This window comes from Ursus maritimus, unplaced genomic scaffold, assembly GCF_017311325.1.
Source record: "Ursus maritimus isolate PB19 unplaced genomic scaffold, ASM1731132v1 scaffold_14, whole genome shotgun sequence".
In the NCBI taxonomy this organism is placed as follows: Eukaryota; Metazoa; Chordata; class Mammalia; order Carnivora; family Ursidae; genus Ursus; species Ursus maritimus.
The window spans coordinates 35,131,671-35,154,468 of NW_024423786.1; the positions used below are offsets into that span (position 1 = coordinate 35,131,671).

The window sequence follows — 22,798 nt, forward strand, 5'->3', positions numbered from 1 at the left end:
TTGTAAGGAGTCCTCTGCGCCAGGTGCTAGGCTGGACGGAAGGCGTCTGATGGCACAAAGTACTTCCAAGTGTGCCGGGGATAACACAAGCCTAGGTTACCCTCACACTGCCAGGCAATCCCCCAGTCACCCTGCATCGAATGTCATAAAACAAGACATCTTTTGTCTTAGGAAAACTTGGTCTAACATCTTTGAGGCCTTTCTTTCTATATGTATTTCGAGGGATATTTGGAAAGGAGGTGACTTCATAGCAAACAGCTAAAAAGCCTTTGGTGCCTGTGCTTATCAGAAGAGATTCATGACGGCTTAAACTGGGGGAGGAAAACCAGTGGGCATCCCTGCATTTTCTCTATGGCTGTGTCAACAGTGGGATTGGACAGGGCATCTTCATTTTTAAATGTAAAAATTGAGGCAGAAACACTCCATAAATGTCACTCTGAATGGCTCCTTCTTGGCTTGGGTTTCATTCACTAATGTGATTTGGAACAGTTTATTTTCCAGTGAAATTTAAGCAGAGCTTTGTTCTAATTTTGGCTATGAATGACTTATTTATAGAGAATAAATTTTTATCTGATATTTTCTGCTATTGGAATGTAATACTCTCTCTTACCTGGTTTGTCTCAGAAACATTTCTTCTATTTTCCTCCCAAGTCAACTTAGCCTACATCTTTGCTGTTACCTTTCAGAGCTGTGTACTGAGCAATTACAAGAATTTTGAGCTCTCCTTTTACCAATAAGAAATTATTAGGGGAAAAAATGCCCTCTTTTTCTTCCTAATTGTCTCTAACAATCAAGTTTGGAATAATATATGCAAAGGAAGATGTTTGTGCACTAGCTCTGTTTCATCTATACCCCTTCCTGATTAAATATTCATTCATCTGTTCAAATACACATCTGCCCTCCCATTTCACCATCCACTTGCTTCTCCACCCACCCAACCACCCATGTATTTAACTCTCTTCCCAAGTACTAAGGTTACAGAGAATGCAATTCAGAGTCAAAGAAGTCATTCCCTTTGGACTTGTCATTATTCTCTTCCTATCTCTGGCAGTTTTTCTGGTATTATGAATTTTAGCGATGCGTTTGGGGGTGGGGGAGGAGTTTTTACGTTTGGGGATTAGTACAGCGACTTTACACATGGCCATTTATGCAGTCTATGAAGCTAAGGAAAACTGACTTTCTTAGAAGGAATAAAGAAAGAAGAACATAACAAAATACCTTTGCATTTCATTTCCACGTTCTGTGGCTGTAAATAAAGCTTTGCTCGTGGAGCTAGAAGGCGAACCCCAGAGGACAGACTCGGAGCTCAGTGCTAAGCAACAGACGGCTTGCCAGAGAGATGAATGCATTTCATTATCTTGAGCTGATTCCATAGGCATAATTAGAACTCCTTTGAGAAGTCAACTAATTATGTAATAGCCAACAAAATATGTGAGGATTTCATTTTGGCATTAAGCAGAATCTATCAAACTCTGTTCTAATTTATGATTTCCTATTAGAAGGGAACCAAACAGGACAAGGCGTTTCCACAGCAATGGTTTCTGATTAGTACCACCGGATAACATAAAGGTAGAGTATCTATCTTCCCCTTGGGTCATCGGTGGAGAAAAGGCAGCTTAGATCAGCCCGATGTATTATTAGATGTCCCCGTTGTCCTACAGAAACACAGCTGCAGGTATATTATTTCTGGCTGGGACAATGGTAATGTGAAGTATCAGCAGAGACATCAAATGAATAACCTCTACTAGCTGGCTCAGTTCTCCTCTCTGTACTTAGTCTGTATGGAGCAGGGCGACCTGGCCCAGAGGCAGAGGTTCCAGCTGAAGCCCCAGGTCCCCGCCCACAGCCCGCGTCTCCGTCTCCAGCCATCCGCAGTGACAAGGAGCATCAGCCATCTCGCTGGCCTGTGGACCCTCCTGCTTCGCCTTTTCCCATCCCCGGGGGATCTCACCTCCCAGTCTAGGCCCAGGAAATGACTTTGGCACTTTTTTTCCCCCCCAGAAAGAAAGGTAAGGAAAATAATGTTGCAGAACTCTTTAAACTGCATTCCCGAGAGTTTCTCAAGTGTGTGTAATAAAAGGCAAAAACGGAGTAACAAAGCCATTCTCCAAGAAGAGGAAAATGAGAGGCAAAACCAGGCAGTTTCATTTGTAGGTAACTTATAAAATGAATGTGACTTTTTCCCCCCCAAGTCCAAGTTACTCCTGGATAAATTAGCTTCAGATGATGCTTTAAAAAAAAAAAAAAATGGTGGGGAAGTAAGCAATCCAGCTGCTAGGTGCCTGCCAAGCAGCCGAAATTTCTAATGACAGAATTTTTTGGAACATGTAGACCCAGCTTCCCAGGTTCAGAAAGGCAAGGCCGGGCCTTCAGGATGCAGCGAGACCACGGAGGAGAGGGACGGCAGGCGCGGGGCCCCAGGGCCACCGCCGGCCTTCTTGCGCACGCAGACACCGCTGTCTGGCCCTGTCCCCTCCCAGCCAGACGGGCCCCTGCGCCCCTTCCCAAGTTAGCGCTCCAGGGAGCCCCTCCCCGGGCCCAGAGCCGGCCCTCCAGACGGAACTTCTTTGCCATCTCCCACTCGGCGCAAAACAGCTGGAGTTAATGAAAGAGTTAATGTGATTTTCCACTCTCCCCGCTTGCTTTGAGGGACTCTGGTGAGAACTGGCCTGATCGAATCACCTTTAGGGAATGGAAAAATCTAACTCCCCACACACGAAGGCAAGCACAGAAAGGAATGCTGGAGATGAACCAAGGCCAGGCTGCACGGAACTGCACCGGCAGGCCTATACAAGGAAGGCGCGCACCGACTGGAGGGGGTTCGAAGGTGGCAGCCGGGCAGCCATCTTCCTAACTGCACAGAGACGGCCCCGCTCCCACGTCCCAATCCCACCCGTGGGGTGCGGGCTGCAGGCCTGGTGTGCACATGGCACGGAGTGGGCTCAGCCCCCATCCCCTTTTGCATCTCACAGATGTGGCAGCTGGTATGAGTTAGCCGGGCAGTGACCACATTTTGGGGAGAAATCACCCATTGATTTATCACAGGGGCATAAATCATAAATGCATTTAGTTGTCTTCATTGCCTTTCCTGTTATCCTGCCCCTCTGAAGTGAAATGAAGAGGCAGATGTATTATCTGGGATCAATTCCAGATCCCATTTGTGTTTAAAAAAAAGAAAGAAAGAAAAGAAAACCAGGAAAGGTTTCACACAACCCTCCTGCCACAGGTTGATCAAAGTCTGTGCGTCCTAAAGACCGAGTCACTGCACGGATAGCTTAGAAGCCCGGGCTTCATATGACACCCTAGCCTACACCTGCCCCTTGGACCCAGATGGGGCTAAGGATGACAGGGGGTCCCACACTGTCCCTAAACACAAGCCAACCCCCTCTTGAGCTCATAGACACTGAGGACCGCAGAGCCCCGTGCCCGCAATGAACTAGGCAAGGTCATAGAGGTAACAGAGCAGACAGCGATCAGTCACAGCCTCAAAGTCTAGAAATAAGTCAGTGAAAACAGGGGCCACAGCAAGGGCAGAGAGCGATCCTTCCAAAGGGTCTAGAGGGCTCCTCTTAAGTGTTTTTGCATTCTCAAGACCTCAGGTTCCACCTAGGTCTCCCCAAGGATCCTGTCTCATTCACTTTGTTCCCCTTCTTCAAGACTTTTGTCCCATGTCTCTCCCTGGGTCTGTGGACCAGAAGCCACTGCCAGGTGCTTTTTCTCATGGTGTTTGTGAGAAAACTGGAAAGGAGCTACTACTATTAGCAAGGCCATTTTACAAAATAGAAGCTCAGAGAGTTCCACCCCTTTCTCCTGATGTTGGGGGACCAACTGTCCATCCCTAACTTAAGACAACCCTCCACTGGATATTGTCTCTTAAAGGAGGCCCCAATTGTCTTTAATGAGAAGAGATCACAACAGTCCATTTCCTCAGTCCAGAGGAAGAGAAAGGATCAGGATCTTTAGGAGGGTTGAGGTAATTATGCTGTGGGGAGAAAATATATTTCAGTATCTTTCTTTGGCTCCTACAGAGATCCTTCCATTTGGTGTCTAAACACTCTTCTTTGAAATTCTAAAACCATCATTTTTCTGTCCCAGGGAGGCACAGAAACAAATCAGGTGAAAGCAAAAATTAAAGTGATCCAAATAGTAAGAGTCTTAAAATCTCTATGAGTTCTAAGGATCAGACTCATGGAACCAAGGATCGGGGAGTGCCAAAAATTCAGGCTTCAGACCCAAAAGGCACCAGACTCTTGCCCCCAGCTAGATTCACCCTCTCCAGATCAGAGGGCACTGTGGAGATCTGTTCCAGGGCCTGAGGTGGCCCCAGGAGGCTGCGCGGCTGGTTAGCTAATCCTCGCTCATTTGGTGGGCCTCATGCTTGACACTAGGCCCATGAGGCAGCAGGCTTCCCACTGGGCAGTTAGCATGCAGCTCATACCAGTCCACCCCAGAGAGGCCCCACTGGTCACCACCATCAGCTGTTTTCACCTAGGCAGGAATCCCTGAAGAGTGAAGAGTATCACACAGAATCTATTATTAGATGAAGCAAAGTCAACTTTGCTGGGATGCGGAGAGGGAGGGGTGAGGCCCCTTGGGAGGCTCTGAGCTGACAGCAGGGCCCACAGCGCAGGCTGCAGTCATGGAACAAGGTCAGTAAGCTCTATCAATGTCCTCCCTTCGTATTTTTTATGGGAATGATTAAGGTAAGGGTAGCCAGGAGGACACCAGGTCGACGGCCGGAACTGTTTGGCACTGGGAGCCTCAGATTTTATCCCTAGATGTTTGAAGAGAGCACATAAGGGTCAGCCTATGGAGAATATTGGATTTCCTGAAATCTACTGGAAAAAAAGGAATTTCAAGTGTGAGGAATAAAGGTGATTTCGGTGATCTCCCATAAAGTTAGCTAAAAAGCAAAGGGCTCTGCTATGATGAAGACCCAGCAACATGAAAACAATCAAGGGATACCAAGGGGTGCAGGGCTCAGGGTCAGGTTGGAGCTGGGGACCCTTTCTGCTGGGCTGTTGGGATCAAGTTCGAATGTCTGTGCACATGACATTCAAAACTCAAAGCAGGTGAGGATTCACAAGGCGGATGCAGAAATCACGTCTTGACCTAAATCTAGTTGTCCTTCCCTCCCCTCCACAACTGTTCACTGAACACCTACTTAGTACGCATCCAGCACAGCAAAAAGGACTAAGCTTCAGGGGAGAATGAAACAGGAGCCAATCTGGTGTCTCCTGGAAAGATCATCATTGCAGAGATAATGGCATCAATCATCAATCAGCACTGCATTTAGAGCTGCCCAGACATTCAAGGTGCTGGAAATTCCATTACCTGGAAGCCTTCCACCAGGTCCCGGAGAAGCTCCTTGGGAAGTCCTCAGGAGGCTTCTATGCGGGGTCCACCCTAGGGCCTCAGACCAGAAGGGGGTGCTGGCGAGCAGGTTAAAGCTAGGGCTTTGGAGCTGAGTTACTTAACCTGCTGTCAAGTCAGTTTCCTCACCTATAAAAGGGACATACTATAAATATGTCTACCATAAAAGTGCTGCCAGGATCAAATGAGATGACACTTAGAAAGCGCTCAGCCTCTGGTCGCTGGGGGCACACAGATGGCCAAAAGAGGCACAGCACCCTGCTCTCATATGGTCATGTTTCTAACAAATGGGACACCGGGCACAATTTACTTCCTTGTGATGGGTATCTAGTATGTTCCAGACCAGACCCAAAATGCTGCCCTTAAAAGGGAAGCAGTAACTCAGATGACTGGTAGTCAGGGCCGGGGATAACTTGAAATCAGTCAGGGTAGGTCCCATTGAAAAGGTGGTGTCTGGACAAGGACATGAAGGAAGTGAGGGGTGAGCCAACTGGAAATCTGGGGGCAAAGTGCCCCAGGCAGAGAGAACAGCAAGTGCTCATGTCCTAAGGTGACCGTGTGCCCAGCGAGGCCGAGAGCCATGGGCTGTGCAGAGGGCATGAGGGGACAGCAGTGGAGAGCAGGGTGGGATGAACAGGCACCCATTGGGCCAGAACCCTGTGGGCCTCTCTTGAGACTTCGGCACAGCACAGGGAGCCAGTCAGGTTTGGGGGGTTCGCCGGCACAATCGGCCGCTGGTTTTCAAAGTTTCTGGCTGCTGTGCGGAGAGCAGGCTGTGCAGGGCCTTCTGATGAAGTCAATCTATCCGAAGCGTGGGATGAAATGTGATTTGATCAAAGTGTGTGTGCAGGGGTGAGAGCAACAGAGGCTGGAGGAGCACAGCTGGTTTCTAGGCCTGGAGGCCCCTGATCCCCGGCACACCAGGGCACTTCTCCAGACAGTGGGTCTGTGCTCTGCCCTCCTCTCAGTCCTGCTGAGCAACCCCTCCGGCCCATCCGAGGAAGGAGATGCAGCAAAGTGTCCAAGAGCTCCCCTGTTGAGGCGGTAAACCTACAAGACGGGCTGAGTCTGAGCGAGGCTTCCGCTCGCAGAGGCACGGAGCCTCTGCTGGGGGCTCCTCTGTTGACTTGGCCTGACTAGTTCGCAACCCAAGGTCCCCCCCAAGCAGGTGCATGTGAGGCTTTTCGCCAAACCATCTACAGGGGCGGGGGAGGAGTTTTACGAAGGGAGCCAACGAGGTAAGGGAATGATCCAAGGCTGCTTATGAGAACGAAGCCCTTGCAAACCCCTGCACCAGCCACACGCATTCCCAAACCTGCCGAGCCAAGGCCGCATCCTCTTCTGCTTCCCAGTAGTGCCGGCTGCCTGAGGACGTTGGCTCTGACGCACCTGCGAAGCCCGGCCCGGAATCCTGTAGACCACAGTCTCTTCTCCATCACTGATGTTCACCATGCCCCTCGGCCCCCTGGGACCCACGCACTTGCCCCTGCAACAGCCCTGCCAGGGCAACATTTCCAGTTTCCCGTCCTGTTTCCTAGATGAGGATACTAAGCACAGGAGAGTCAATCGCTTGCCCAAAGTCACCCCACTCAGACACAGTGAAGCCTGGAGCCTTAACCACCACTCTAGAAAAGAGAGAACTCCTATAAATCAACACTACTTGGCAAATCTCCTTTTTACTTTTCACTAATACAGACAGGCTGCTTTTCTGAATTGAGGAACGTTAGCTGTTATGTAGACTAATTAATTAATGATAGTGAATGACCAAATAGATCTCCGTGTATTTTCCTGGGTGCCGGAAGTTTACTTCTCTGTATATGTTTATTCATGAAACAGGTAAAAGGAAAGGCTTAAACATGTTTTTAAAATGCCTCTGAATACTTTAATCTTCTTATAAGTCAACCAAGACACTGCATAAGATTAATCCATATCCAGGGATAAAAATGTACTTTCTATTTTCCACATCTGAAAAACTATTGCTACATCATCTTGAATTCACCCAGTACCACTGCATTCTAACTATAACAGAAGATTTTAACAATACGAGTGCTTGTCAGTCACGGTGACAACAATGAGGATATAGCATCCCGTGCCCCGCCTACTCTGTGCCCAGCACGGATCTTGCTAGCACATCAGCTCATTTCATTCTGAACAACACTGCAAGGTGTGTATAATAGAGCCCGATAGACAGATGTGGGGACGGATTTGTCAGCATCCAGACAGCACCCTCTTTCTGTTAGGGCTGCTTCCCTACCCTGGTCCACTCACCAAGAGCCTTACTCAAGAGACCAAGAGGAAATAAGACCTTGACATGTCATTAGTTTGCAAACAAGGCCAAACTCATTCAACAAGCTTCCAGTTCTTCCTGGGTGTGCCGGTTAACAAGCTAGAGTTGCCTCAGCACAAAATCCACGGGGCTTTATGAGGCTGGGTTGGGGCTCTGCAAACCATGTTTCTGCTTTGCCAGCAGCTTCTGGAGAGGCTCTGCTAGAAGGGTCAACACGGGGAGGCTGCAAGGATGGAAGAAGGAGATGGGACTTGTTCCCTCCTGTTTGGTTGCTGTGGGCTTCTGGTTCCCAGTGCCATCACTCCAGCAAGGCTCCTTGTCCCAGCCAGGAACAGTTCATCCTCATAGCACCAAGTGAAGCTAGTTTATAGTCTTCCCAACACTCACAGAAGCAGGTCCATCCCCTCCAGAGACCCCAGCACCCCCTTCTCAAAAGCCTGCCTGACTTTCCAACCAGTGTGCCCTTCTCAGAGGTCTGGGTCCCAGCCCCCAAGTCCTCTCCTTCCAGCTTCTAAGTTTGACTAATGACCGCTCCTCCTCGCTCCCCCTCTCCTGCTTGCCCCCACCAGCCATGGGGTAGCAGCTATTGCCTAAATCTGCTACTTCCATGGCACCCTATACCTCTCCTTTGCCCTTTCTGGTCAATAATTCTTAACATTTAATTCTGTTAAAATAACTTTAGGGTTTCTGCCCCTGAGTGGACCCTGCCTAATCTACTAGGGACACAACCGTGCCATGTGGCATTTCTCAGCATGTGCCAGCGTGGATGGTCTTCACCCACCAGGCCATGGAGGGGGCACTAAGAGCCACCTATCAAAATGTCAGTCCCAGGCCTGCACCTGCAGAGAGTAGGACCCAGGAAACATTTTTTTGCAAGTGCCCCTTCATTTGGCACACAGATGTGGAGACAGTCTGATGCGAGTCAGGATCAAAGACCCCCAGTTTCACAGCTGTGTGCTCGGGGCAAGTAACTCGATCTCTCTGAGCCTGAGTTCCCTCACTTGTAAGGGAAGAATGGCCCTCGGAGAGTCTATGCACAAGGCAGAGCTACAAATGAAACGAGCAGAGAAAGCACTTGACTCTGGGCCTAGCATGGAGACGGGGGTGGGGGACAGGGAGAAATGCACACTGTCCCCTACCTGCTTCCTGAGGACAGTGGCATCTGGGTGGAGGCCAAGGCCCCAAAGCCGAGCCCGCGAAGAGAAGCAGCACTCGCTGCAGCAGGGAAGGTCTGAGCTCCTGACATGAAGGGATTTTCAATGGCTGCCATCAGCCATGCATCAGTGGGCCTCGTTCCTGACTTGTCTCGTCATGTTCTTCTTGCTGGAGTCACAAGATGTCTAATACCGGCAGAAGTAATTAAAAATAAACGGGGAGACAGCGAACCATTTCAACCCTCCCTTTGGCGGCAAGGAGGGCCTGCGTGAGCTCTCCCCACAGTGACTGAAAACGCCTTTTCCTGTCATACCGTTGACTGACCATGAGAAATGAATGTTCCTGCTATTTTCCTAAGACAGCTTTAGGATTTATCACCCTTGAAAAAATACAGCAACAACACAAATTGACTCAAAACTTTCAGACCAAAATGTGACTTCTGTCAGGGAAGGAGCAAGAAATGGAGGGAGGGAAGCAGAGAGAGAGAAGACAGAGAAGTGTAACCACCCAACTGAGCCCTGAAATCAGACAGCTGAGGGACAGGGGGGCATCTTGGAGCATTCAAAGGAAGCTAAAAAAAAGAAAAAGAAAAGAAAAGAAAAGTCTACTACCTACCTATTACCTACTGCCTCCCCCCCACTGAAATCAATTATGATGAGTCAATACAAAACTGCATAGCCAGCCGGCTTCATGCCCCGTAGACTGGTTCCCCATACAGCAGTCAGACAGCGCTGCAGAAAAGTCAGCTCACGTCTCTCCCCTGTTCAAGAGACTCCCACGGCTCCCCACTACCCTTGGATCACAATCAAAGCTCCATGCTGTGCCCTCTGAAGTGTGGAGGAGCTAACGCCTGCCTGTTCCGCCAGCCTCCCCCATGACCCTGCCCCCCTGCCCGCCAGGCTCCAGCCACCTGCTCTTCATCCAGCTCCTCACACACACGCAGATGCTCCTCCACGGGGGCTTTGGGAAGCCTGTTCCCTCTGCCCTTCCCCGCCCAGCTCTTTGACTCACACGTGCTCTCTGCAGGGAGACTTCCCTGGGCCACCCCGTGCTGTCTCGGTCTGTTGTTTGTCTCCTTCGGAAGATTCATCATGGATTCTAACCAACCGGTCTTTTCACTTGCTTGTTATCTGTGATCTGGTACCTGCTGTCTGGGGTCTGCTTGGAGCTGTCACGTCAGCCCCATGCTCCTGGGCTCTGGTGCAATGGCCTGGGACACGGCGGGTTCTCAGTACAAATCTGTTGAATGAATGACTCACACCCCCACACAGCATATGGCTATTCCCTTCCCTCTACTTCCCTTGCCAACGTCCTCTGCCACCCTCAAGCCCCCACACTCATCTGGCTCTATGGCATGAGGGAGAGAGCCAGAGTACAGGTGGGGCGGGGGTAGCCCCCTCGCCTACAAGCCGTATGACCTAAACTCCTTCCCCAGTTGCTATATGTTGGGTAAATCCCTTCTCCTCCTGAGCAGCTCAAGGGAAGGCAAAGAAAGAGCTTTGTAAAATCACTGGAAAGTCAGAAAAGGAAGCAATGCAGTTTAGGGGGAAAAAAAAAAGAAAGATCAAAAAATCCCTTCTAGATTGCTTGAGACTATTTAAGGGCTGGGTTCTTAAAAGGATGACTGCTGACTCAGCTCAGAAACCCTGCTCCCCAGAGTGGCGCATGTCCAGTGGAAAGATGAGGAGGGAGCTTTCCCAAACCACCCCAGGGGCACTAAGACAGAGCTCAGCCTTCCAGCACCTCCTCGAGGCCACGAAGACATGGGGCTGGCTTGAGGCTTCAGCTTCCAAATGATGCCAAGGGAGGGAGGCCTGGGGCAAAACCCCCAAAAGAGCTCCTTCTTGGAGATCTCTGTGACACCAGGTCGAAGGACAGTGACTTCCAACAGCATTTCCAAGAGTGCTCCAAAGCCAGACCCCCAAACCACTCAGTGATCAAGGGCTTCCCCTGGACACCAGACCAGGAGTCATTCTGGCCCCACCCCTCCGTGCCATCCCCGCCAGCTCACAAAGGATCCTCCAGGGCCCCTGAGCCCTGTTGTCTCTCCAAGGACCTTACCACGGCTACTGTCCTTGCTTTTGTTCTGGACATAACTGATAATAGGACACACAGCACACATAACCGAAATAACATGCACCTTTGAGGTTCTTTCTAAAAGAGGAAAACCATTTAATTACACCCAGACAGCCTCGACCCGAGGCCACCCATTTGCCATCCCATTACTCTCTGCCTGCAGCCCCGATGGGTTCCAAATCTTTGACATTTTGCAGACCTCCCCCACACTTGGGGATGGGAAGGCCAAGGAAAAGAACTCATTTTCTGGGTGACGACGTGTGTGGTATGGATGGACAGCTCTTCTGGGACCTAAGGCTGTTTTGTTTTGCTTTTCCCTTCGACACGTCTGTATCCTGGCTCAGGGGACAGCCTCTGTGTTCGATGCTGGCTTGTCAGTTCAGCTCCAAATGCTAGTCGTGGAATGCTGACTCAGTTACGCAGCCTCAGTTTCCTCTTTTGTATAAAGGGGATAGAGGAGTACTTGCCTCTTGGTTTTCTGTGCAAATTAAATGTATGTACAGCCTTTAGAACGGCGCCTGCCCCTTGATAAGAATTAGCTCTCATCGGTTTTGTATATACATTTTGGCACAAGAAAGCAGTTGAAGGCATTCTCTCATTGAGGGAGATTCAGGCTCAGGGAAGTGTTGGGAGCGTCCTGATGCTGCCTGCGCTCCTCATCACAGACCCACGTGAAGAATAGATTGTGCAGGGACGTCTAACAGGCACAGAAGGGTCGCTGTTCGCGCTGCGCGCCCAGGCAAGGTTCCACCACTGCACCTACAGCAGAGGTGAGTGGAGACGTGGTGGGTTACATGGCGGCTGCAGCCACGTCTCCCTCCCCGGGATATCACGCGCAGCAAAGAGAGTGGTCAGCCCTGAGCAGGTGGATTCTGACAGGGATCCCGGGTATCCCACTATCCTTGGATTCAGGGAGTCTCTGGCTTCCTGGGTCTCTGCAAAGAGGGAATGTGATTCTCTCCAGGGTGTTCCCTTTGTTACTCAAGTGACATGAAAGTTGTGACACTGCCACGTGCCCCTGTCACCACCAAAACAGGATTCAAGGGGCAGTCAAGGTTGACACTTATGGAGACCCTACGTGCTAGACACTGAGTCCAGCCCTGGGCTGGGTACCGGCAGCACATCCCCTTCTGAATGGCCCTAGCATCGTGTCCTGTATCCAGGCCCTGCTGCGGCACTGACAGAAAAGGGGAAAAACAGCAATGCTCAGGCGAGGAGAGTAGAAAGCACTGCTCCAAACGTGGGAGAGACCCCAAGTCACAGAGAGAGGTATTTGCCATCAAGGCTCCCACCCCTCCGCCATTGACTATGTGGCTAGTATAGTTCATTCAAGTGGAAAAGCATAGTGGAGACGATCCTCCATTGAATTCAGCCAATGCACGGGTTTCCAAGGGCATCTCAGTGACTTTTAACAGCACACTGATTGATTCCTTTAAATCAGGGGTTGACAAACCTCCCTATAGGGCTAGAGTCTTTAAATCGCTTTCCTACCATTTTCTTACCTATCCACGCTCCATTCTGTCTTATGCAGCAGGGACGGTAATGATAAATCATTCCATGACCTTCTTCTTCTTCTTCCATTTTTTTTTTATTTTATTTCACTTGGAAGAGCAACTATATAGGTGGCAGATATGACCATTTTTCTAAATTAAATGCAGGCAGCTTTATTTCTTGAGCAGATCCTGGAATGAGTCCCTTCCATGTTGAGAAGTTCATATTTTATTCCAAGTATGTAAGAGCTGCTGTTAAGCTGCTAAGCAATGGATATCAGGCAAAAGTAAATGGCATCCAGTAAACGAATAAATAGCTCCTCGTTTCTGCCCTCGGAAGTAAAATGCTGGCAAGGGACACACTGCATGGCAATCATGATGCTGTCTTCAGACTCACAGTTAAATCACCAATAACGTATTCCTTCTTCTAACTCATTCTAAAATGTTTGATTAAGCAGTTGCCTTGAGCGAGGCCCTGGTTAGGTGATAGAGAGCTTTAAAAAATGACACCGACAGGTGCCCTCCTGGCCCGCCCCCCGCTTCCCTCTGTTTTCCCCTGCTGGGAACCCAACTGCCATACAGTAGGCAAGTCTAGGCTACTGCACTGAGGGGAGAGGCCTCACAGCGTGGCCCTGGAGCATTAGAGCCCAGGTGGAGAGGCAGGTCTTCGGGAGGAGAACCAAGACAGCCCAGCCAAGCTCCCAACCTCATGCAGCTTCATCAGTGACTCTACCTGACGCCGAGTGCTGCAAGAACTACCATCCAGTTAACCCGCAGAATTGCAAGAAATAATAAATTGTTCTCTTAAGCCATTAGGTTTGGGGATGTTTTATTGTATTGCTAGGATAAATGATTTCCTCTCCTTTTCCCCTTCTCCTTGCTTCTTCTATTAGTTTTCTACTGCTGAATCACATGGTACCACAAATGTACTAGCTTAAATAAACACATATTTGCAATGCCACGTTTCTTTGGGTCAGAAGTCCGGGCACAGCTTAGCTGCGTCTTCTGTCTGTGATCTCACAAGGCTGAATCAAAGTACTGACTGGGCTGTGCTTTCATCTGGAGGCTCAACTAGGGAAGAATCTGCCTCCAAGCTCATTCAAATTGTTGGCAGGATTCATTTCCTTTTGGCTACAAGACTGAGGGCCCAGCTTTTTGCTGGCTGTTAGCTGGAGGATGTCCTCAGGTCCTAGAAGTTGCCCCCATCTCCTTGCCAGTGGGCTTCTCCAAAAGCTGCTTACTTCATCAAACTGGCAAGGAGAACCTCTCTGCCCTCAGGGAGTGTCCAGGCCCTCTTTTAAAGATCTTCTAAGTAAGGCTCACCCAGGATATCCTTTTTGATTAGCTCAAACCAACTAACTTGAGACCTTGATTATATCTGCAAAATCCCCTCACCTTATTATATTCTACTGGTTAGAATCAAGTCACAAGGCCCACTCATACTCAAGGTGAGGAGATTATACAGGAGGTAAACACCTGGGAATGGGAATCATGAGGCCACCCTAGGGTCTCTATGCCACACTTCTCAGCAGTGCTGAGTTATGGTGCGTGGTGCTGGTACTGTTCAGAGATACAGAATCTGTCCCCAAGGACTCACCAAACCAATGAAGATGAAAGATAGGCCTAGAAGTAATTACAGTGCTGGACAGGAAGCTATACCTCCCCTCTGACAACCCTGAGGGAGCCTGAAGTTTAGGGCTCAGATAGACAAGATGGCCTCTGACCAGAAGGGAAGAGGGAAAGCTTCGGGCAGACCCTAGACGAAAGAATGAAGGCCCCAGAAGCTGGGGAATACAAGCCCTGCCTGGGAAACAGCAAGTACCCTTTAACCCAGAACCCCCTACCTGTGGGCATGTCAGGCACAGGAGTGAAGCAGGCTGGGAGAAGACAGAATGATGAAGTCATGGTCAAAAGCATGCACCTGCCATCTCAGAGGGCAGCCATGTCTCAGCTCCAGGAATTTCTTATTTTTTATTTTTTTGCCATATAGGAATGTTGTCTCCCAAGTGCCAAGTGTACCCATTTATGAGAGAAATGAAAACTTGAAAATTTTATATACTCTCTCCAGATTTTTAAATGACAATCAATAATTGGCGATTTTTTAAGCAAAGCCTGAGCCAAGAAACACATACTGTGCGCTGGATCTGACTAAAGGAACCGGTTCTTGTAAAGTAAACAGAAGGAACAAAAGTAGCCGAGCCCACGGAGGAACCAAACGCTGTTCCTTGGGCTGTTTCTTACTTCCGGAAGTCGTTCCCCAAGTGTGCAGCATCCACATCACCGGGGAACTTGTGAGAAATGCACATTCTCAGGCCCCAGCCAGCCCTACTGGATCAGAAACTCCCCACATGGGGCAAGTGGTTGGTGTTGGAGAAAGTCCTCCAGATGATTCTGATGTTCGCTCAAGCTTGAGAAGCACAGTCTTATGGGAATCACATTCCAGCCTTAAGATCATTTTCCTTTCTTCTGAATCTGCTTCCTGTTTCTATAATCTTGAAGATTGCCAACTACAGCATGACAGAACCCTCTACTAACTATCTAATGTTCAGAATAACAGAGAAGAGGACTGCTTAGACATTGCTCCTCATCTCCCTTTAATACAGGGTTAAATCACCCTGGGGATCCATGCAGACTCATCACCTGCACCTCTACAGAGAAGTCATGAAGAAGAATGTGTATGTGTATGTATATGAATCCACAGAACTCTCCAGAATGGAACAGGAGGGACGGGATCCTGCTATTAATTTCTTAGCGCAGAAGACTTTCTTGCTACAAAGGCAAATCTGCTTCGACTTGATAATAACTTTCATAAGTAGATGAAGCTCCTTGATGTAATGTTGAAATTTCTAAGATCCTGGTTCCAATCAATCCAAGAAAGCACCTGGCCGAAAAATCAGCATGGTACCTTCGGCAAGATACGTTTAAATTTGTGTTTTATCTGAAGAATTGTGACTTCGTCCTATGCCTCTCCCTGCAAGAAAGGACTGGATGTTTAAATACCAATATTACTGGGCAACTTCTATCCATCAAGTATCACCATGTGGGAGGGATTCATAGGATTCAGCATGTGAGACTCAACTTATAATTTATTTGGTCTTAATGGAGCTGCTTATGAAAAGTCCCCTTCACTTTCTTCTTTCATGTAAGATGGTCCTAAAGAATTCAAAATATCCTTCAACATGCTACGCAATGTCATGGCATCTGCAAACATTCTATATGACTACAAAATGTCCATGGCCCTACCCATGTTTACTAGTGCTGTGGCCTCCCACCCCACCGGGCCCCTCCATCACTCAGCCACACCTTAGGGTTGTGCAGTAGATACTGGCCACGTGTCCAGCACTGTGCTGTATGCTCCAGGGGGTCCACACGTATCCAGCACATTCCTCCCTTCACATGACATACGTCTATCCAAGAATTAAATCTGGCCTCTACCTGTCCCTGGAAATTATCACCTGAAATCCTACATCTAAAATACGTTGTCCAACAGTGAATCCCCAACTTATTCGAGGGTTGGGTTCTAACGGCAGCACTTATTGTGGGAGCTGCAATCAGCCAAATTTATTCCTGGACGTTCCTAAGGCCTTGGGCAGGGGCCACATCAGAGTCCCACATTCTCTTAGGAAGCCCGGCATGACTAACTCTCCCTCCAGCCTCAGCGGTGATGGCAGTTCCTAAGGTTGAGCACCAGAGAAAGGATTCGGCATCCATTTAAGGACCATGTTGTACAAAATGGACGTGTCTTTAATAAGCAGACACACACTTGATGAGGTGAGATGTCAGTGTTAGCAGAGAAATGTGGGGACCAAGAATGACTAAGGGAACATAGAATGACATCTCATGCTCCCTCAAGGGTACATACTCTGTGGACACAGCTGAGGACACAGCTGTCATTTGTCTTCTCTTTCTTTTTGCCAAGCATGTATGGTTGGCTCAGTTCCAAGAAATTAAACACACAATGTAGGAAAAGTAGGACAGACTTGGTTTGAATTGTCTCATGTACTTATAGACTCAGAGTAATGCTACTGGCTCGTGGGACAGGAGAGAGCCTTTGTGCTACCCCTGGGATAGCACCCACTCTGACTGACCTTTTTCCTGTGAAAAAGGATTACTACCCCACATCGGTAGACATTTTGATTCTGTAGGTATGGGATAGAGTACAAGTATCCATAACTTAATTCTCCCCAGAGAATTCAGACTAGCTAACAGCCTGAAGAACGTCTGGGTTTAGGCACTCAGAGGCACCAAAAATGTTAATATTCATCATTGATATCCTAACATATGGTTCATCAAATAGATAAATGTCAACCTGGAAAGCAAAGAAGGAATTAGAATAGAGAGCAAGCTTTGGCAAGGGTGGGGGAACATCCCTCGGGGATGGAGAGAAGCTTCGGGATGGTAATGAGGCTGGAGAAGGAGGAACCATAGAAACACGGAAACATCCAGGAGATGGCTGTGTGGCCACCATGGCTGACTTCACCATCTACAGATGCTGGACTCACCACGCAGCTCTGGCTCCATGGAAAACAGAAGTGCTGCCCAACATGGACGAGGAACACAATTAATCTTTTCACTGAACACATCGACCATGTCTTTACAGGTTTCTTCTTTCCTCCCAAAAAGTTTCATTTTCAAAACAAGAAAAGCCATCATATTTGGTTTGGTCAACCAGAAGACACAAGACTGAGAAACCATAAGTCGTTATGAGATTAAGTTCAGATGGGGCACCTAACCCTGGACAACCTGGGGGTGACAGCACAACACAGATTCTTCGTCAACTGCGCTGCCCGGCCGGCATCAGCAACTTACCTTGCGCTCTGGCCAATTGTACTTCGCGAAGATAGTATCATAGGTGTCCACCGCCCCATCGGTGATTAGCATGATGGCCTGGCTGCAGATGCTTCCTTGTCCTGTGTGGTTGAACTGCGGGAAGAAATAAGTTCACACTAAAAACCACACCAGAGAGTTCTGTGCATCCATGAGACTCTGGAGGCAGGAGGGCTTGGGAAGCCTCTCGAAACAAGAGCTCGTTCGACAAGACAGAACCGACACAATATGCTTTTCCCCGTGCATTCACCCTATTTGCTTTGATAAATTGGAATTAAGTACTGACCTCAGAGGGGATTTCTGAAAACACACACAAGGTGGGAAGTGAGATTCTAGGACAAATAACCTGTCTTACCTTCAAGCAGGTAGTGTCTCAGAATACAAGCCCCTAAGACATTGGCAAAGTCACCCTTCAGGAACACATGAGCCGCAGAATAGCGGCTGGCAATGTCTCTTTCAGAATCTAAAGGAGTCTGGTTTGATGCATTATATAATGCAATCAATGAGGTTTTGGACACATGGAGAATAAAGTCAGGAACATACCAATTCAGACTAGAAGCCTAAGCACTGTTTTTGTAGGGTTTGTTTCAAATATATATTTGTTAGCATATAACATTATATAATAGTTTATATACCTCACTATGTATGGCAGACTGGAATTCCAAGATTGTGCCCACTGGTGTGCAAGACCCAAACTTTCTTCAACTTTCAGTTTCATGTGGCACTGTAAAAGTTCCCAGCCTTTGTGAGTGGTAGACTGGGGTGGATTGGCCACCAGAACTCAGTGTCCTTCCTTTGAATCAGGGGTGAAGAATTTCCTTAATGAATGCTGTTAATGCTGCAATTCAAAGCAACACCATGTCCTTTAAAAACCCTACAATTGGAGCACCTGGGTGACTCTACCTTCAGCTCCGGTTCCTGGGATCGAGCCCTGTGTTGGGCTCCCTGCTCAGTGGGGAGTCTGCTTCTCCCTGTCCCTCTGTTCCACCCCCCACTCATGCTCTCTCTCTCACTCTCTCTTTTTTCAAATAAATAAATAAAATCTTAAAAAAATAAATAATCAAAATAAAAATCCCTACAATTAACATGACAGTGCTGAGGCATGAAAGCATACAAAAAGTCTTTAACTTTCAGTAGCGAAAACTCCCACCATCGTAATTGGTGAAGTTTATTCGTTAATTCTAAAATTATTTACTAAGTGCCACACGGAGCTGGGGATGAAACATGCAAAAATCCCTTCCCTCATGGAGTTTATAATTCTATGTGGGGAGACATATAAAAACCAAGTAAATAAATCAATTTAATTGTATGTGTGGTAACAGTGGTGCTAAGGGATGAAAAAAGAAAAAAGAAAGCAGAGCAGGGGGATAAGAAATGGGGGGGCAACTTTAGAAAAAACAGTCAGAGAAGACCTCACCGAGAAGGTGAGCCATGAGTGACACCTGCAGAAGGTGAGTATGTGGGGGAGGGGTGTCCCAGAGAGGGCCAAGAGCACACGCAAACGCATGGAGTGGGCACGTGTTCCAGCTGTTGGCCAAGACGCTGCGGAAGGATGGAGACTGTTCTTGGGTTTACTGCTGNNNNCTGCTGAAGCAGAGAGCTAATAAAGCTTTCAAGTTGAGATTTAATTCCTAGTCTCTGTGCACTTAGAATTCTGAAGTTGCAACTCGAGAGAGAAGACTATAACTAACTGGATGAATGGGTGCATAGAGGGATGGAGGAAATGAAGGAACAAGGGAGGGGGGAGGAGGAGGGAGGGAGGGAAGGAAGGAAGGAAGGAAGGAAGGAAGGAAGGAAGGAAGGAAGGAAGGAATTGCTCAGGGCTGTACTGGGGCTGAGCAAAGCCACTTAAAAACATGCAAGGACTGCCATACTATAGTGAAAAGCACTTCATCCCATCCTAGCACCACAAATTGCAATAAGTTCTCATTTCAGAGTGTCCTCTTCCGCATGTATAAAATGAGAATATCATGCTAACATGATTGTCAGAAGGCAGGTTAAACGTTCATTATATGCTGGGAGACAAGTATTAACTTACTTTAGACTAGCCTCTGAGGTACATACTATCATTATCGGCGTTTTACAGGTGGCGAATTTGAGGCAGGGAGAGATTAGTTAACTTGTCCAAGGTCACACAGCTCCCACCTGGAATGGCCAGGATTTAAACCCAGGCAGTCCAGCTCCAGAATCTATTCCCAGATCCAGTACACTCTATGGCCTCCCAATAATGAGATGAAGGTCCTTGAGCTGATGGAGATGCATGGAAGGGCTCCATAAATGCTCACTTTCTTCACCTGCTTCTTCCTCCCTCCATCCTTTCCAGAGTTCTAGGGTCACATGGAGTCATCAGCTCCTCCACTGAGAGTGAGTGAGTGCTCCTCAAATTCTGTGCATTAGGCACTTGCCTCACTACAGTCCTGGCCCCGGCAGCCACTCCTGCAACTCAGACTAGACTGGAGGCTGTAGTCCTTGAATTAATGAGCAGATGGGACCCCTGCTGTAATATCATAGAAATTCTCAGGTATGTACAAATACTTGAGAACTAAAGCCATCACACACAACTACAGTTCTACTGTCTTGATCAATTTAACACACTATTCCAGAAAACTCTTGCCCAGGAAGACAAAAATTGCAAACAACTTTATTGCTTATTCGAGGAACATCCTGAAGGGCCCATCAACTCTTCAATAGAAACTATCATGGGACAATTTATAACCTAAGACTCTCTAAACCCCTGACCTCAAAATCCTTCCTCTGCTACATCTACTAATCCTAAACTAGAATGTTAGGATTCTCACCCAGTCTTAACCAAGCTTCTTCCTTCTCCTCCACTATGAAAGACCCACCTTCAACCAGCCTTCATAGTCTCAGTAAATGGCCTTGTCCCTTCCACTCTGAGACACTGCTAAGACTCTATCGTCATAGTGCATTTTCTTTCTTGCTGCGGTCAGAAGAAACATCCCTGTAGTCCTGTCCTATCAACAGGTTGTTCTGGCAATGTTTGGGGGGAGTCTGCATTCAACATGGTCTTCAGACCATTGAATAAACCCACCAGTGGGCCACTGAATAAAGGTGATGTCTGTTTCAGTTCACAGAGGCCGAAGACAGGGGGAAAATCAAGACACCTTGGGACATGCAATTTGTTGGAAAAGCATCCTGGCAACATTCTCCCAAATGAAAGGCAAGGAAGAGAGGGAAATGAAGATATCTGAATAATGCAGACTGGAAGAAGGGGCTGCCCTGAGCTGTTTATTTAAAAACATCACTTTCCTCTCTGGCTGAGTCCCTGGTATTCTCTGCAGCAATCTGCAGTTGGAGAATTTTGAAGAATGCAATTAAATTCAAATGCTTTGATGAGTAATATCTCTTCTCTTCATATTTGTCTAGAACTTTTTTTTTTTTGAATAGCGGGAGTGATGAAAGTGTTTTCCATAATAATAACAATGACAAGGGCCTGATGATGAACTACAATTAGCTCAGTGATTCATCAGTTAGCAGCGAAAATTTCAATGCATCCTGACATTTAGAGCATTTGGTTGTGATTAACAGTCTTTGAAATGTCACCGAATTTTATTTAATTGGCTAAGAAAAATTTTTAAAAGGTAATCACTGCAAAGATCATATTCACCGCCAAAAAAGATAATTGCGGTTGTCACATGACAGGTTCGATGCTAACTACTGCAGCAAACTAGCTCTGTGCTCTTACAGAAACTAATGAATGCAGCGGAGATCAATAGCTGCAAGGGGCTTAGAAGTTTATTCGGATGCTCCTTTCAAAGCCGTTTGTACAACAACTGCGAGCCTTTAAGTCATCTGAGCAAATACTAACACTGAAAGGCAGGTAGTTGCAAAACAAAATTTACTTCACTTAGTTACAGTAACCTCTGAACCGTTCTGAGCCCCGGCCACAATCACACTTTCAATTGTGTGTGTACGTGTGTGCGAGAGAGAGAGAGACAGAGAGAGAGAAAGAGACAGCCACACACACATGGGGAAAATGTGTATTTGTGTGATCGAGAAATAACGATTTATTCATATTGGCTTGCAAGGGCAGTCGTAATACACAGAAGGGAATTATATCACTTAGAGGTCATATTGATGAAGTGGAAAATAGCTAAAGCTTCATTTTCATGGGAGATTAACCATCTCTGTGCTTTTCAAAATGTTTGGCTATTTAAAAGCCCAGTGGCAAGAGAGGGATGGAAATGTTTCTCTCGATGAGATAAATGTGCACTCAAAATATGGTCCCGCCCATCAACCAATCTCAAACGATGATATTTTGTAACATTTGTGTTCCTTCCATTTCTTGCTCTCTGGAATTAAACTGGACCCATTGGGTCTTCTGCCAGGCCAGACCCCAGAGGGACTTTACAGGTGAAGGCAGAGCAGAGGGGTGTGTGGAAGGTTTCCCTGGTTCAAAAATACCTCTGTCACCAGAATTTGAGGAAGGAAATCTACCACGCGTTGGTGATTTCTCTGGATCTGAGAGGTGCCGGGAGGTTAATATACGCTGTAGGCGCTACAAACATATTATGCCTGAAGGTGTGCTTGGTGAGCTGTGACTTCTACAAGATTCTAACCCGGAGGTTCTGATAGGAGATAAAGAGTTCCTGAGTCAATAAGTTTGAGTACTAGCATAAATACATTTTGACAAGGTCTGTTCCCTGCAGGACTTCGGAGGCCTTGAATACGCACAGGTGCGCTGTGAGTCTCAGGGACAGGAGGATGGTATCTTGCCACCTCGACAGCACCTATACTGGAGTATCTCGGCAGACCAGCGTCAGCTGGGCGTGCAGTGGGAAACTCTGGCCTGGAAGGCTCTGGCAACAAAACTGGTAAGTGGACAGGACGGGGACAGAGAATGTCACAGGGCAAGGAAAAGGAGAGAGGGGACAGTGAAGGAAAGCAGACATTCCTGAGGACTGGGGCAGGAAGTAAGACCAAAGCATCAAGAGCTCGAGCTGCTTCTAGAAGCCACAGGCAACCTGGCCAGAGTTGAGGCTGCCTAGTGTCCCTGTGGTGGCAGAGATGGCACTTCCCGCCCACCCCAGCCCTGCTGCTGAATCCTCAACCCCGGTCTACCAGGCCAGGTTCCCCTCGCTCCGCTTAACACTCTGCTGCCTTTCTTCTAAGATTCTTAATGACTTCTGAACAAGAGACGTACATTTTCATTTTGCACTGGGCTTCCCCAATGACGTGGCCACTGCTAGGTCTATGCCTATCCCCATTTTACAGATCAGGAAAATAAAGGTGAGGATAAGCAGAGTTTTCCCAAGCTCACACGGCACGCTCTGACCAAGTCAGGCTTCTCAGCCCAACGTGCCTGACTCTAAAGACCACAGACTTCACATGACAAGCATCCCCCAACTCTCACTCCTTCACCACTTCTGCCAAAGAGCCAGGGAACAGAAATTCGCTGCAGGGCCCTTTCCAAATAAGGGACTCACCAGCTCAGAGTAGCCTCCCCCTGCTGTAGACACGAGGCTTTTGAGATAAAAAAGAGAACCAATTTTATCCTTGTGGAAGTCCATCCAATATGACCCTCTAGAAAGAGCCTGCTGAAGATACAGAGCTTGGCATCTCCAAGCCC

The 22,798-nt window shown here is 47.8% G+C and overlaps 1 protein-coding gene across 1 annotated transcript in view; it reads right to left on the bottom strand.

Annotated features, from left to right (window-relative positions):
• CACNA2D3 (calcium voltage-gated channel auxiliary subunit alpha2delta 3) overlaps positions 1 to 22,798 on the bottom strand; it is an 834,639-nt gene that overhangs the window by 369,572 nt on the left and 442,269 nt on the right. Inside the window, exon 11 of the mRNA XM_040628675.1 lies at positions 17,191 to 17,304. Coding sequence (XP_040484609.1) covers positions 17,191 to 17,304 — 114 coding nt within the window. The remainder of the gene's footprint in view (positions 1 to 17,190; positions 17,305 to 22,798) is intronic.